At 43.0% G+C, this 17,420-nt stretch overlaps 1 protein-coding gene across 2 annotated transcripts in view; it reads left to right on the top strand.

The window, feature by feature from the left end:
• The window catches only part of ACAP2 (ArfGAP with coiled-coil, ankyrin repeat and PH domains 2), a 338,624-nt gene that overhangs the window by 246,115 nt on the left and 75,089 nt on the right, over positions 1-17,420 (top strand). For both annotated transcript variants that reach the window (XM_029615073.1, XM_029615074.1), the window contains 2 exons: positions 4,653-4,843; positions 6,960-7,052. In XM_029615073.1, coding sequence (XP_029470933.1) covers positions 4,653-4,843; positions 6,960-7,052 — 284 coding nt within the window. The remainder of the gene's footprint in view (positions 1-4,652; positions 4,844-6,959; positions 7,053-17,420) is intronic.

Below are 17,420 nucleotides of genomic sequence, written 5' to 3'. Positions count from 1 at the left end.
CGTACTAGCCACGCCAAGTGTGGTTTCCCATACTCCAGGATCTCTCCATCCGCAGGCACATTCCTCTAGGAAAGGACCCGCATCTGATCACTCAAAACGACGGATGCCTCCTCCATCCCAACCTCCAAGCCTTGTCCCTGACGGCATGGATGTTGAAAGGTTAGTCCTTCAGCCATTTAACCTTTCAGATTCAGTTTCTCGTGTCCTGATCGCTTCACGAAAGCCTTCCACAAGGAAATCTTATTCCTACAAATGGAAAAGGTATACATCATGGTGCACTTCTCAGTCCCTTGATCCCCTTTCCTGTCCAATCTCTAAATTCTTGGACTATCTGTGGCATCTATCAGAATCAGGTCTAAAGACCTCTTCCATTAGAATGCATGTCAGTGCGGTAGCCGCCTTCCATAAAGGTATCGGGGGTGTCCCTATTTCAGTACAACCCCTTGTTACACGTTTTCTTAAAGGATTGCTCCATTTGAAGCCACCTTTACGTCCTCCGGCCCCATCTTGGGACCTTAACCTGGTTCTTGGTCGCCTTATGAAACCACCTTTCGAACCTCTTTCCTCCTGTGACTTAAAATATCTCACATGGAAAGTATTATTCCTTTTGGCTATCACTTCAGCTCGCAGGGTTAGTGAATTACAGGCCCTAGTTACCTATCCGCCTTACACTAAACTCCTGCAGGACCGGGCGGTACTCCGCACTCACCCTAAATTCTTACCTAAGGTAGTTTCGGAGTTTCATATAAATCAATCCATCATACTATCTATCTTCTTTCCCAGGCCACACTCCAACTCCGGGGAACAGACTCTGCATACCCTTGACTGTAAACATGCTCTAGCTTTCTATCTAGACCGTACAGTAGCCCACAGGAAGAGCACTCAATTATTCGTCTCTTTCCATCCTAACAAGTTAGGCGAACCTGTGGGTAAGCAGGCTCTTTCCTCCTGGTTGGCGGATTGCATCTCCTTCTGCTATCAGCAAGCTGGCATTCCTTTTCAAGACCGTGTTAAAGCACACTCTGTGAGGGCCATGGCGACTTCAGTAGCACACCTTCGATCGGTGCCGCTTCCTGACATCTGCAAGGCTGTAACCTGGAGTTCCCTCCATACATTTGCAGCCCACTATTGTTTGGACAAAGCTGGAAGACAGGATTCCATCTTCGGCCAATCTGTCTTGCGTAACCTTTTTCCAACATGATGTACCAACACCCTTCCACCTTCCCGGTAGGGTGCGGATGCCCTCTCCCAAATTCCACCCCAGTTGTTGTGCCTGTTGCACGCCGTTGGGTACATTTGGTGCATGTTAGGACATCCTCAGCTCAGTACTCACCCATTTGTGAGGACAACCATCCTGCTTGTCCTGTGAGAAAGCAAATGTTGTTTACCTGATGTAACAGGTGTTCTCACAGGATAGCAGGATGTTAGTCCTCATGAAACCCGCCCACCACCCCGCGGTGTTGGGTTCGTTTTTATTTTATTTTTCTGCACTGCCTGTAGCTTTGAAACAAGACTGAAGGGAGACCCCTGCTGGCTGCAGGGTTGGTGCCGTGCTGGGCATTCCCAGTAGGGGCCAGTCAAAGTTCCTGAAACTTTGACAGAAGTTTTCCGTGGTTGGGCTCCATCCTCGATGTCACCCATTTGTGAGGACTAACATCCTGCTGTTCTGTGAGAACACCTGTTACATCAGGTAAGCAACATTTGCTATCAGGCCTATAGAATCTTTCGCACCCATTTCCTGCCCACTCAAATGTGTCATGGAAGCCACCCAATCTGGCAGCTAACTTTTTTTAACCCCCCTGCCCCATAGTTTTGAATGCTTCCATTTGGTATGTGGTATATCTTCTGACCATAGTAAATAGATGTGGATAAATATTTTAACTAAGATCATCATATCTATTTTGATCAGCAAGATTTCCCAGATCTTTGCCCCAAAGATATCAGTACATGGGTCTTGGCCAATAACATCTGCGCTGTGCCAAAGGATAGGTAAAAGCTGCTCCCAGCACATGCTGTGCTTTCCCCATCAATAATTCGCACACCCCATGTAATCTCAAGCCTAGGTGTGTTCCAATGAATGAAGGAATGCCCAACAATCCTTCCAGACTGTCCACCCCTGTGGCAGATGTGGAACAAAGATGTTATTTATTTATTTTATTTATTTACATTCCAGTTTAAAGGTTAGAAGAAGAACTGGATGAATCTAATTTGACATACTAGCCCACCACATAAGACTTCCAGTGGCCTATTTTTTAGATTGCATGTTCAGGCCTGGCCAGAGATTGCTATTGGCTGCCCCTATTTGGAATGAATGTGTTCAGAATTTGGCGGCATCCAGTCCTAACCTGATCAGGGCTGTCTTAAGTATTACAGAAAACTGATATCTGGTGAGAGGAATCCGATCGGCATTGACCAGCAGATGCATGCTGTTCCCTGGTCTTTCAGCCATGTACGTTCTCAAGTTTTTTAAGGGACATGTGACCTGCGAATTTCTCTGCCTTAAACAGTGTGTGGTGTTCCTCCCAGCTCGATCTATCTTTGATCTATGTATAACAATGCATACTGCCAAGTCTTTTGCCTCTACATTGCTCATAAGTATACCATTGTAACCCAAGTCATTTTTGGATGCTGTCACCAGGTCGTTTACTTGTAGTGCTCCAAAAATGCCAAAGAAAATGCAACTCAAAATAGATTGGTTTCAAATTCAGTCGCATATTGATTGCAGCATATGCCATTGATGAAATAGCAGCTTGTGAGTTAGTGCCTCCCGTCCTTCAAATACCCTACCTTTTTCATCCAGCCTGTCATTTTCTTCAACATAACTCTGTGACAGATTCTCCCCCATCCTTGTGCCTTCATAAAGAATGCCAGACTGACCAAATGACCAGCGACTTCACCTCTCGACAACCCCTGATCCTTGGCAGGGCAATGTATTTAATGATCAATTAGTCACGGATTGGCGCTATTTCTCATCCTTGCCCTCTCGAGAAACTTTCAACTCATTCGTATCTCCTGCAATACGTGGAACAGGTAGATGGGGCTACGAATCTCCGCAGTAGGTTCCAGGTAGTTAAGTTCCAATTTGCTGTAAGTGATTTGGCACTGGAGTCCCTGCTCAGTTTGCCTCTTGAAACTGTTGTTAAAACAGATCCCATTTAGCCCAAGAAAGCACTTCGGCAATTCTGTTATTAATACCTGACATATGATGGCTCGAACAGTCATATTAAGCTGCAAGCATATGAGAACCACTTCTCTTTATAACTCTACCACCCAAGAGCATTTAGCAGCCTGTCTGTTGAGCACTATAATGACTGGCTGGTTGTCGCATCAGAATATTTGTTTGTTTGAGTCTGTGCCCTCAGATGATTAGAGCGACCATAATGGGGAATAACTCAATGAATGTGATATTCTTAGTGGTCCAGCATCCTTCAAGGACGTGGGCCAAGGCTCGGTGCACCACGATCCCTGACAGTAAACACCAAATCCCCAACTCCTGGAGGCATTGTCACAGATAAGTCTCGATTAAATACTGGAGTCTCCTGCCAGATGGAAACCTTGTTAAAATCTTTGAGGGGTGGAATTGGAACTGTTAGATTTTTAAAATGTGGGAATAAGTTACCTTGCATAAGTTATGTTCTCCAAAAAGCAAGTGTAACTTTATGTGAGGTAGTGTGTGCACTTACTTGGCCAAGTACTTGAGGATTTTCAAAGCAAAGTTGCGCATGTAAGTTTGCTTGGAAAATAACTCTGTAAAGTTTGTATGTATGATGTACACACAGACTTTACCCACTATGCAGGCTGTTTGAAAATTTCCCATGTAAGGAGAAATTTTCTGCCAGACCAAAAGGTGAGGAGAATGGCACTGATATCTGAAGGTTTGCTGGTCTCAGATGGCCAGTGATGAGTAAACCATCGCAGAACAAATTGTTGTGTGGCACATTCAATATATAAAAGTAAGGAATTATTTTCAATTGACATTAATGGGAATAGAACCTACTGAATTAGTTCCCATACTTTCAGTGGGTACTTAATCAAGTTTATTTGTAGAGCAAAAGCAAGGTGATATGCCATGCTTCATTTCTCTTATGGTACATAAATTTGCACATAGCTATGACAATGCTAGTTATGTAAATGTATGTATTAATAAGTATATCATTAAATATAAAAAATGTGTTTTCCTGTAAGATTGTGGGCAAGAAATGGTTACGAGGCACTAGCCAATGGTGGGGTAGCTTTAAAAATGCTTGATGACATCACAGTTTGCCCTGACCTCTCTGAGATTTTAACTGAACTGAACTTTTCCGTTTCTATATAGAAAAGAAAATGGGATTCTCAAGTGAGTGTATCAAGCACATGAAAAATGTCAGCTAGAGGATCACTAGGCACTTTATCTGTGGCATACGTTTGCCTGGAATTAGATGAATGGTTTAAAAGATGTTTTGGGGGGATGGGACAGATGGACACACTTTGGGAAAGTAGACATACTCTATGGGAAATTAGGATAAAAATGCACATTATCTGCTGCTGCTTTAGTATCTGAGATGATGGCAAAGATGGCACTGCTGAGGAATGTAACTAAATTTATACATTCATTGTTATGTTCAATCCACTGGAGCTAAATAGTCATGTCCCAGTGTGTTTATCCATGACAGACAAGAGAAGGAAGCATACATCAAAGCAAAGTATGTGGAGAAGAAGTTTGTTGATATAGGTTCTGCATCAACTTGTCCAGCTGAGCAACAAGCAAAAGTGATATCTCAAAGTAAAGAGGAAAAGCGACTCAGTGGTGTGGAGAAATCCCCATCGTTAGAGGAACATGGCAAAACACCATCCAGTATCTCAGGTATTTTAACCTTCCTCCTCCTCCTCTACAAGCCTTGAGCTCAATTTAGGACTGAAAAGAATATATGACCAAAAATGATATGGTACCTCGAAAGAATAAAAATATTAAATGCACTGTTAAAATAAGAGTTCAGTCCTGCATGTATCAGGAAAACTGAATAAAACCAACACCAACTCTACTACTCTTAATCATTTCTATAGCACTGCAAGATGTACAGATACAAACAAGTCTTGCAGTTTACAATCTAGCCAAGTTACCCAGACAAGACAGGTAAGAGTGAGAGAATGGGGAAAATAAAAGCAGCGGAGTTAAAGATTAGAAGATTTTGCCATGAAGAGAAAAGTTAGGAGAGGGCTAGCACTGGAGAGAGAAAGTGTAGTGGAATGATTAGGATTCAAAGAAGAACTGTTATTCATCACTGCTGATCTCATCTTCCTAGTTTTTCCCAGAATTCTGGAAGTATAGGCAGCGAGGTGGGTGGGACTCTGAGACAATTTAGCGTCTGGAAAGCTGCTTCCAGTCCTTATTTTGACCCTTTTTAAACAGCAAATACAACTGGAAACCAGAAAACATAACAAAATACCCGACCACTTATACTCCAAGATGAATTGCCAGAGAGCCTTTGGCAGAAGTTATTGCCTTATAAAAAGTTTTGATCTCAGAGCTTCTCCTTTGTCATTTAGCTTCACTCGGACCTCATTTGCAGCAAGTGACACAGGAGACTGTTTAGCACCTGGAAGGCTGCTTCTAGTGTATTCTAATACATTATTAACTTCATTATGATATGTATGACCCTTCTCCTTTTCCTGATGTGGAGAGTTGCTCCATTGACATCACTGACATTTGAAATTGGATGAAAGAAATGATTTGAGCTTGAACTAAAGACGGGAATCCATAAGTGCTGGCCCAGACTTCAGCCCCCACACTGCGTCATTTATGTATATGCAAAAGCAAATAACTGTTCTAAATGCCATAGGGAATTTGGAAGAATTAAGGAAAAACAGAAATCTATATTTGTTTGCTCAAGAAAACACTGAAATACTGCCTCATCCTTCCTTGCAGAGTTTTGAGGGCTGCTGATCTTGAATATGTGTTTGTTTCAGTAAGGGCCAGATGCGCTAAGCATTCCCCCCAGGGACATAAAATGGGAAGAACTCTTTAGTATAGCAGGTCCCTAAGCATTTTCTTTCCAACTATCTCCTTTTATGATTGTTGCTATTCAGGCTTTTTCCACCATTTGCCGTTTAGATATCAAATAGAAGTTGGATGAATCAAGGCATTTTCTCTTTAAATTGTTGGACTATATTTCTTTATTGAATGATCGAAGAACACTGGAAACACCTTCACTTTATCAAATCAGTTTTGTAAAAGTTAAAACTAAAGTATCAAATTTTCTGAAAATTCGCATTTTCTACTGGAATGAACTAATTTAACTGAAGTTTCTTGCAAGTGCAGCTCATTTCTACATATAAAGAGTTTTTCACTAATCACAACTTTTCCTCTCCTTTTTTTCTTTCCATGTAATTTTTCAAGTAATGGTTTCTCCTGGCTTTTTCCTTTCTTACTGCCTGCTTTATGCTTTGCTAACGTGCATGTCCCCAGTGGTTGCTGTAAGTAGTGACGAGGCAAGACGGGAGTCTCTGTTCTGTCCTGATGAGCTAGATTCACTCTTCTCCTACTTTGATACCTCTTCAAAACTGCGTAGTAGTAAGTACAACTCTCGTAGTGAGCTCCGCATCTATGCTAGTGGGTTCATTGACAGATTTAGGCCATCCATGTATGTGCTAATCATGGTCTCCCTGCTACAGCATTCCTTTCCTTTCTCACAAAATAAGCTTTCAACATGACTACCTTTTTTTTTTTTTTTTTTTATTAACCATTTGTTTCCTAAAAATGAATTGTACCATCTGGCTCTTAAATGCAACTAAAGATTATTCTTGTACAGGAAATTTGTTTGGCAAAACATTTTTTAATGCTTTTAATTTTATTTTCAAACCATTTCCTGATGAGTTTAGACTGGATGTGTCAAAGCTTGTGGTATTATGTGTAATTTGACATACACATCAACTGATGAACCATCTAGCTAAAACAACTGTATTGGTTTTGTTTTAAACAGTGAAAAGTAATGACAGTGGGATTCAATATAGTTTTGATGGTAGCCGAGAACTTCTGGCCTCCACCATATCAACAAATAGTTTATATGAACCAGGTCAGTTCTACAAGTTTTCTCTTTTGAATTTTGGTATGTGGTGTTAGAGATTAAGAAAATCAATATTTCTGTCCATAGTCTCCTTGAAAATCAATATGCTTACAATGAGAACAAATTATTATTTTCATTAACTTTATTCTTTTTTTAACTTGATAATCTTTCCTCCTGCATTGCTGACCATCACACACAATGATGTGCTTGGGGACAGGGTCAACTCTAGAGCAAATAGCATTCTGATAGTTCTTCAGCATAACGGGAGATGCCGGCGGTCCCCCTTCAGCTCACGGTGCCTAAGGTAACTGCTCAGCACACCTTACCTAAAGGCTGGCAGGAGACCCAGAGGTCTCCTGCCAGCCTTTAGATATGAGTATACCAGAGGCTGTGCTCTGGTATACTCATATCCCGTGGCTCAGGAGAATTCTTGCCTATTGCAGAAGTGATGCTTGATGGCACTTGGCAAGGATACATCCTCTGAAGGCTGCTCTATTTCCAGCTCATGGCCAACAAATACTAATACATTTTTCTTCAGAGAAGTGGTACTATATTATGAATGGAAAAGTTATTTTTTCTGCTCCCCAGTTAACAGACATACACACATACAAGTGCGTTATAGAACCACTCCAAGGCATAATTTCCTGTCCCTGTTGTAGTTTAAATATCTGAGGATAAGTTTTCAATGAGGCACCTAACAGATAAAGTACGTGTGTATATTTTAAGCCCGCACAAAGTAACCTGATCTTCAAATTACTTGCATGGTTTGAAGATCAGGCTGGTGGACAAATAAAAGAATGCATGTTCCTTAAGTTTTCTGAAATGAGGGAGTAAAGTATCATGTTAGCAGCATGCATATATTTTTTAAAATTAAGGGGTAGATTTTAAAAGGAGCACATGTGCGTCCATGTGCAGCGATTCCAGGCACTCGCACATGGACACGGCGATTTTATAACATGCGCATGTCAGCGCGCAAAGGTTATAAAATTGCATGTGCGGATGACAGAAGGGGGGCAAATTTTTGATAACTACACACGGCGACTCAGTCGAGCCTCCCCCAGTTCACTCCACTTCTCTACCCCCTACCTAAACTCCCTCTCCTCCCCACCTCCTAAACCCTTCCCAGCAACTTTTTTTTTTTTTAATCTTACTACTTTACTGCTCTACTGAAGCAGTAAGTAGTTTGTATGCACCGGCTGGCTGCCATGTGTGCTTCCCTGGGACAGCGGCTAATGGCCTGAGGATAGAGTTCTTTTGTCACTGGACACCCTTTCGTGTGTAGATTTAGCGAAAGAAAGAGGCGTGAAGGTCGACAGGGTGACAGAGTGAGCTTTATAGTATGGTAGCGCATGGTTGCAATCCCAGGTGCGTGACTCTTCCTCATTGGCCTTTGCCTCAGGTGTTGGATGAAAGGTGGTAAGGTGACGATCTGGGAAAAAGGAAAAACTGGAAATAAGTGTTGGCCGAAATTCCTGATGAGTGCGTACGGTCAACTTGTCGTGTGAAAGTGAAAATAGGAGGGAAGTGAACCAATGCTTGGAACTCACATTCTCCTTACAGAATCTAAAAGAAACAAGGAAAATACCTTCTATGAGAGGTAGTGAAGGTGACAAGTATCCAAAGGTTCAAAGGTGAAAGCATCAGTTGATCGAGAAGTACATTAATGTGGTACGGCACCCGTGGCTTATGCAAAGGCGGACGTAGTTGCAGTACTCCTGTTATGAATATGGATTCTAAGGAAGGATTATGAAACAGGCTCTCTGTTCATATGAATGTGATAAGCTGTTCTAGCGCTTAAATGAAATCGAAGCGAGGACGCAGAAAGGTCCTTGCTGTAAGGAGATGAAGATAGGAGAGAAGCCGTTCAGGTGGTAAATTAATGGGTCGAGACCCATTGATGTACACGAGGAAGTGTAGCGCAACCACTTTGTCTGGAAATTGAGGCTAGTTGACAGCGTCTTTGATGACAATCATATGTCTTGAAGGGCAGAAAAAAATGTGTACGCGCTGGTAAGTCATTCCTCCAAATTGCACACCATGAGATGTAAGGAGGAGTGAAGAGGAGGTAGCAATGTTCTCTTATCCTGGGAAGAAGCTGTGGGCTGGCGGCCCAAGGAAGTGGGGTTGTGGATTTATAGGTGTAGTGGATAAAACTATACCATGGTTGTCGTGGCCATATGGGTGGGATCAGGTGCAGTGTCACTCGGTCTTGTATGCATCTCTGGATTGCGCGAGAGATGAGTGATATCAAAGGGGATGCATAGAGTAGTTTGTGTGACCCATTGATGAGAAAGGCATCTGGAGCGAGTCGAATGGGCTCGGAGAAACAGAGCAAAAGTTCTCTATTATCCCATTGTTTTCTGTTGCAAAGAGATAGACTGTAGGGCAGAAAAAAGTAACTGATAAACTACTTGAGTTACTTTTGGAATCAGGTGAGCAGCAGAAGTAGCGACTCCTCCGGTAGCAGTGCTGTAGTGGAAAGAACTGAGAATGAGTACAGTGGAATATGCACAAAGCCCCAGTATGGAGAACCCCAGGATAGGAAGTACAGGCCCTCGAGGAGCGAGTACCTGATCCCTGGGAGCTGAGAGGCTTGAAGGTAATGTACTCACACAGCGGTTCCACGTAGGAGATGGCACTAGGGCTGGAACGGAGGCAGGCCTTCAAGAAGCGAGTACTTGGTTCCAGGGAACATCTCTGAGGTGAAGATGGTAGTACTCACTGGTGTTGAAGATAGCAAATCCTTCCAGGCAGAAGAGAAGGTAGGAGCAGGCAGCGAGTTAGGGAACATGGACCCTCGAGGAGCGAATACCGGTTTCCTGATAGCGACCTGAAAAGCAAGTGAGGCCCCCGAGGAGCGGGTACCCCGTTAGCGTTAAGAGACCAATGGAAGATTGGAGAGGCAGAGTAGCTGGTTACGGAGAGTGAATCCCACCCGTAAGATTCCCCTTGCTAACTCAAAGGCTAGCAAACATCGTAGGCTTTAAATATCTGGGCAGTGTGACGTCATCACAGGGGGACGCCCCTGAGGTTCACTCCAAGTAGGAAATAAGAGTGAGGGCCACGCGGCGTGCATGCCCTAAGGTACCAGCAGAGCATGGCAGAAGGCAGCGCCCAAGCTGGACTGGGGGCGCCAGAGAGGACGGCAGGCAGACGCCGTGGCAGCCAGGTGTCCATCCACAGCGAGAGGAGGTGCAAAGAAAGAAAGGTAGGTGGAGTGAAGCTGTCAGGAAGGGACAGTTGCAACAACACCTAATCCAAAGCCCTGTTAGACATCCCAAGCATTATCGCCAAGCCCATAGTGCAAATAATCAACTGCTCACTTACCTCTGGCATAGTTCCTGACTCACTAAAACTTGCAGTGGTCAAACCCATCCTAAAAAAAACCCCAACCGTGACACCTGAGATCTTGCCAACTACCGACCTATATCCAACCTTCCCCTCCTCGCCAAAGTCACGGAAAAAGTGGTCAACACCCAACTCTCAGCTTACCTTGAAACCCACAATATACTCGCTCCCAGTCAATTCGGATTCCGAAAATTCATGAGCACTGAATCCCTACAACTCTCTCTTACAGACACCTTACTAAAAGGAATTGACCAAGGTCACTCTTACATCCTAGCCCTACTTGACATCTCAGCTGCCTTTGATACCGTCAACCATGACACCCTAATCAGATGCCTCTCTGAAATCGGTATCGCTGGCACAGCCCTCCTGTGGTTTACTTCCTACCTTAAGAACAGGCGCTATGTGGTCAAAATTGAATACTCCGAATCCACACCCACCCTACTTACCTAAGGGGTCCCACAAAGCTCCTCACTCTCATCCACACTGTTGAACATCTACTTCCTCCCTCTCTGCCAGTTCTTCACGGATCTAGGGCTCCCACATTTCCTCTACGCGGGCGATGTCCAAATTCTCATTCCCATCCAAGAATTCCTAGCTAAATCCATCAAAACATGAGAGAATTGCCTCAGCTCAATAAACCACCTTCTTAACAACCTCCACCTTGCACTGAACACAGCAAAAACAGAACTCATCCTCATTTCGCAGCATAACACCACCAAGCACCTGACAGACAAGAATCTTCTCGCACCCACAATTTTCTTCCAGCCACACGCATGTAGCCTTGGCGTCACCATTGACAGCCAACTCAATTTCAAAAAATTCATCAACACCACGATAAAAGATTCATTCTTCAAACTCCACACCCTTAAGAAACTTAAACCCCCTCCTACACTTCAATGACTTTCGCACCGTCCTGCAAGCTACCATCCTGACAAAAATTGACTACTGCAATTCAGTCCTCCTAGGTCTCCCTGCTTCTCATTAAACCCCTACAAATACTCCAAAATGCTGCAACCAGAATACTAACTAACATGCGTAGATCTGACCACATCACGCTAATCCTTAAGGAACTACATTGGCTACCAGTCTCTGCCCGCATCCTCTACAAGAATTTATCCATTATAGACAAATCCATTCACAACAGCAACAGTAACATTAATCGCCTATATGCCTCGGAGCGCCCCACTAGATCAGTCTACAAAGGCACCCTCCACATCCCACCTCACAAGACCTATCGACTAATTTCCACTAAAGTGCGTGCTTTCTCTATAGCAGGTCCCACACACTGGAACTCTATGCCATCAGACCTTCGACTTGAAACAAGCACTCAAAAATTCAAAAAAAAAAAAAGCTTAAAACTTGGCTTTTCAAACAAGCCTTCCCGGAGTAACCCTCTTTGTACAACTCATCACCCACCAATCCCCCTCCCCCCTCCCTCCCCCCCCCTGCCCCCTCTCCTCCCAGCAATGTTATCAGTCTACTCTGATGTAAATATTAACTACAGTGTCTCGCTCTATTTATATTTATTAGCTGCAATGTTTTGACTCTTCCAAAGTTTGATAACTATCATCTGTATACCCATCCAAGTTCAGCATTTGCACTGTTTAATGTATTTCCTTTTTGTTACAAATTACATGTAAACAGATATGATGTTACGACGAATACCAGTATAAAAAAAAAATTTAAATAAATAATAAATAAATCTTAGCTGGCAGACCCTAGACCATTCATCAGGCTTCGCTTGATCCCTTTCCATACCTTCTTGGTTCTTTCCTGTTGCAAATTTTGGTGGTATCAGCAAAAAGGCAAACCTTTCCTGACTATCCTTCTGCTCACAAACATGTTGAAAAGAACTGGTCCAAGGACTGATCTCTGAAGAATGCTGCTAGTAACTGCCCCCTTCAGAGTTAACTCCATTTACCACTACCCTTTGTCACCTCCCTCTCAGCCATTCTAACCCAATCAATCAATCTATCTAAGTCCCATACCAAAGGCGCTTAGGTTATTTATGTCGCCCATAATAAGTTAAGCAGAAATCATCTGTGTGCAATTGCAGTAGTTGAGTGGATTTGAATACTCTTGGATTAAGAATCAAGCTGTTTATCATCTATCTGTCATCATTTACTGTGTTACTGTAAAGTTAATTTGAAGAAAAACATGCTAAACAAGGAGCTGGTAAAAGAGCTCTAGGATAACATTAGTCAAAGGTACAGATGGGGGAAGGCTATTAGAAAATTTCAGTGTGTTTGAATATCCCCTGGTGCGCTCTGTCAGGTCCATCATTGTAAAGTAGAAACAGTATGACGCCACCAAGACGCTGCTGCGATCAGGACGTCTCTCCAAGGTCAGTAGCTATGGATTAAGGAACTGCTGCAGAAGGTCACTGTGAGGCCTATTGATACTTTAAAAGAACTACAGAGGTCTCTCGCTGAGACTGGGGAAAATGTTGACTGTTTCAACAATTTCAAGATTATTTCACAAATATGGTCTGCGTAGGAGGGTGGCAAGAAGGAAGCCACTGCTTGAAGAGCCATGTAATGAGCTGCATATAATTTACAAAGAAACAATTAGGGTACACTGCAATTGGGAGAAGGCTTTTTTAGGTCTGATGAGACCAAATAGAACTTCTTGGTCTCAGTGCTAAGCAATATATGTGGCATAAAATATACACAGCGCAACACCCTGCAAAAACCATCCCTATAGTAAAGGATGGTGGTTCCAGCATTATTTTGTGGGGATGTTTTGCATCAGTAGGGACAGAGAGGCTTATGAAGGTCAAGGGGAAGATGGATGATGCAAAGTACAGGCAGATCCTGGAAGAAAACCTGTTCCAGGCTTTCTTAGATCTAGGACCGGGGAAAAGTTTCACCTTCAGCAGGACAATGATTTTAAGCACAAAGCAAAAGCAACAGCCGAGTGGCTCAGCAGGAAAAAGTGAATGTTCTGGAGTGGCCCAGTCAAAGCCCAGACCTCAATCTAATAGAATATCTGTGGCAAGACTTGAAGCGTGCAGTCCACAGAGGATCCCCAGCCAACTTGAAGGAGCTTGAGCTCCCTCTGCCAAGAAGAATGGGCAAAAACTGCACCATCTTTCTGTGCTGTTACTGGCTGTTACTGCTACAAAAGGGCTTCCACCAAGTATTGCAGTGATCTTCATTATTTTCGAGAGGGACCATTTTGGCCAAAAAAAAAGACTTCAATGTGAGAGCTAGAACCATCCCCAGACAGTTGCCAGTGCACTGGGCAAAGGGGGTCCCTCACCAATGATGTGGCCAACATAGCTGCTTGGCTGTGATCTGTAACTCATTCTCACATCCCATCTCCTCTTTTCCACCAATATGCACACCACCCAGCCTCATCCCAGCCAGTCTCAAAACCTGTCCATTTCTCCCATCAGTCACCCCCACCCCCTCCATGTCCATTTCTCCCCAGTTTAATTTTCCCACTATTGTCGCTCCAGAGGCTTGCTGCAGGTGCCACCTCCAGAGCATCTGTTTTGTTTTCTTCTTAATGAGATTGATCCATGTGGTGCCTGAACCCCTCCACTGTTATCACAGTCTTGCAAGCATAACATTGGGTACTCAGGCACTGCATAATTCAAGCTTACTGAAAGCCATGCATTGTGAAAGAAAACCAAAACAGCTGTTCTTGAGGAGGCTCAAGGTTGGGGGAGTGTCTGTATTGAGGGCAGAGAGTCAGAGAGCTGTACTTTAGAGTCAGTGGGTGCTGTCACAGGCTTTCAAGCTTTACAATGAGGAACACTAAAGTATTGTGTCGGGGTGTGAAGATTTGTGCAATCAAGAATTATTTATTCTCCGTTTTGCAACATTTCTATAATTGTTCTTGAAAAACGAGAATAGTGTGTGTTGTATAGATCAGTGAAACAAACTCTAATGTATTTTGATTTGAAATTTTTAGACAAGAGAATGTTTAAAAAAAAAAAAAAAAAAAAAAGTACAGGGTCTAGATCCCAACAAAGTCTTTGAAAATTCATCCTTGAATAATTCTTTAAAAACTGTATGTATTAAAGTTAGAAGTGTTAGTTATACTTTGTGCTAACCATTTAACTCATAAAACTAGAATGAAAAAGAATTAACTGTATATTTTGTGTGCTGTGTATACACACAGAGGTTAATTTTCAAAGGAGTAACATAATATCTTAGAAATTTTCAAAAGTGATTACATGCTTAAAGTGCACTTAAACATGAATATCCTATGGACAATTCAATGGCATATTTTAGCAATTTTTAAAAGCCCACTTACACGGGTAAAGTGCATTTACATGTGTAAAATACAGTTTTATTGTGTGGAAATCCTTTTGAAAATTATCCCCATAGTGTATGGGGATTATAAAATGTGCATGTATTTTGTTCCTACCAGAATATGCTTGTGGAAAGCAAAAATGTTTGTTAGTCTGTGTTCTACTTAATAGTAGCTTGTGTATGTGAAAATATTTAAGCCTTAAAAAAAGTTTTGCCAAACCGGTCCTGGGATCCCCACAGCCAGTTGGGTTTTCAGGATATCCACAAAGAATATGCATGAGATAAATTTGCATATCATGGCACCTCAATATATACACAGAAAAGCAACAATATTAATAAATGAAAAATAAAGGTGAATGAACAAATGTACAGTAGCGGAAGTCTCCTGTCTGGATACATCCAGGAAAGGGATAAGATTTTGAAAACCAAATTATCTTGCTGTTTACAATTTGATACATTTGTGTGTTTGCTACTCTGTCACACTCCAAAAATCTTTTTGTGCTGCCTTTTCAGAACATTTCATGATTTTTTTTCCTTAAGATATAATTTCAGTATTCCACAAAAACGTGTGCCTCTGTAACCGTACGGTAACTAAAGATGAAATATAATAAATCATTTTTTTCATGGGACACAGATGGCAATTTTCTGCACATATCCTGCAGGCAAAAGCATGCTTACACATGTGAAAGCATTCTGATCATTGCCAAGCCACTTTAAATAGTGCACATGCTTCCACCCACTGGGAAAAATGTGCACGCTGGCTCATAGCACATGTAGTATGTGCACTATACAAGCACTGAGGAAAAGTGTTTGAGTGGTGGGGGGGAGGAATACGCACATCTACATGCCTTTTTTTACTGTCATGTTTGGCCCTTAAACTAGTATACTCTATAATAAAATATATAATAAATATAAACTTGCCCAAATAACATAGAAAGTCCCTCATAAATGTAAAATACAAAATATATTCTAAGAGACAGAAAATGAATGTACTGATGTCATTGAGCAAATAACAGATGAATTGAAATTGTTAACTCTGGTTATGTAAATACTTAATGATATAAGCGGTCCAAATGATCAGTCTGTAAATAATAATACTGTGGAGTTTGCCTAAGCCTCTGATGGAGAGCAATGTATGTGTTTTATCCCTTGAAAGGGATTTGGTGTCCCAAACATGCCAGTTTGCTTTCTAAAAGGAAGATCAGACGACTTTCTGGGCTTGATTTACAAGCATAAAACCTGGTTTTAGATACATAATTCGTGCTCTGAAGATCAAGTTGGGGGTTCCGGTGGTAAAAGTACACATGGAATCTGATTTGAGGTAGGTGTTCCAGAGGGTAGAGTTGAGCTGGGGAAAGGATTTTTGTGCATACTTTTCTTTTTTTTTTTTAGTATGCATAAATCCTTAGCAGGTGTAATTTGGTGCGTGTTTGTTCATGAGCATACCTAGTGAACCCACAGATTTTTAAGGTGGACTTGTGCACATACATCTGCTTTGAAAATTCAGGCTAAAGTCTGTTTGTAAAACGTACATGCAGACTTTAGCCTTACACGAGCTGTGATAAAATTGCCCTCCCTACGTATGCTTAGTGCCACACCGGTTATGGAAGGTGTATTTGTATTTGCGATACAAATATTTGGAAGGTGTATTTGTATTTGCGATACGTGTATTACTTTGATCTTGTTCCAATTGCACATGTGTATTCATCTTTCTCACAGGACAAGCAGGATGGTAGTCCTCACATATGGGTGACATCACAGGATGGAGCCCAATCACGGAACACTTTTGTCAAAGTTTCCAGAACTTTGATTGTCCCCTACTGGGCATGCCAGCATGGCACTAACCCTGCAGCCAGCAGGGGTCCCCCTCCAGTCGTCTTTTTTCCGCGCAGCAGTAGCCTCGCGGTTAAGGAGCTCTGCAGAGATTCCTGACAGGAATTTTCCTCACAGAATTACTAAAAGTTAATTTGCCCCACAGGGGTCCCTCCTTTAACTTTTCCAAGCTGCGGTACTCTGGTAAGTTTTTACCCGTTCTTCGTCTATTACCATCGAGTTTGGCCCTCGCGGCATACTGGCCGTCGACCGTACCGCGGCTCAATTTTTTCCTTGGCGTCGGGGTTCTATCGGTGCCCAGACTGTAATCGCACCATGTCCATCACAGACCCCCATAAAGTCTGTGTAATGTGTCTTGGACGAGAGCACGATGTCTTGATCTGCACCAAATGTGCCCTAATGACACAAAAAGGTCACAAGGCCAGAATGAAGAAGAAGATGGAACTTCTCTTCTGTTCTCAAACCCCGACTCCGTCCATTGCATCGACCACCGGCCGGTGACCGTCCGGCATCGACGACATCTCAGCCTTCAACACCCTCTACCCCCCCCCCAGGACCGAGGGGATCGCAGAGACAAACATCGCCATCGAAAGTCTCGGACCATCGAGGGAGCGAAATCATTGACCTCGCCATCGTCTGAGCCGCCATCGAAGAAACCCCGTCCAGAAAAGGCACCGAGCTTTTTGGCGACCGGGTCACCGAGGCAACCCTCACCCGACAGGGTATCGGGAGCCACGACTCCGCCTTTAACGGTGGTCCCTCCGGCTATGCCTCTGCCTCCTTCAGTTCCGGATCCGGGGCTGCTTGCTCCAAGTCTCCAAGAAGAACTGGACCGGATGGTTCAGGAGGCCATTGACAAGGCGATGCAACGACTCCAGGTTCCTCCGACACAGACACCGGTACCGATTGTGGAACCGACCACCAACCCGATTCC

Source organism: Rhinatrema bivittatum, chromosome 9, assembly GCF_901001135.1.
Source record: "Rhinatrema bivittatum chromosome 9, aRhiBiv1.1, whole genome shotgun sequence".
NCBI classification, from domain to species: domain Eukaryota; kingdom Metazoa; phylum Chordata; class Amphibia; order Gymnophiona; family Rhinatrematidae; genus Rhinatrema; species Rhinatrema bivittatum.
This window is presented reverse-complemented; position numbering and strand designations above follow the sequence as displayed.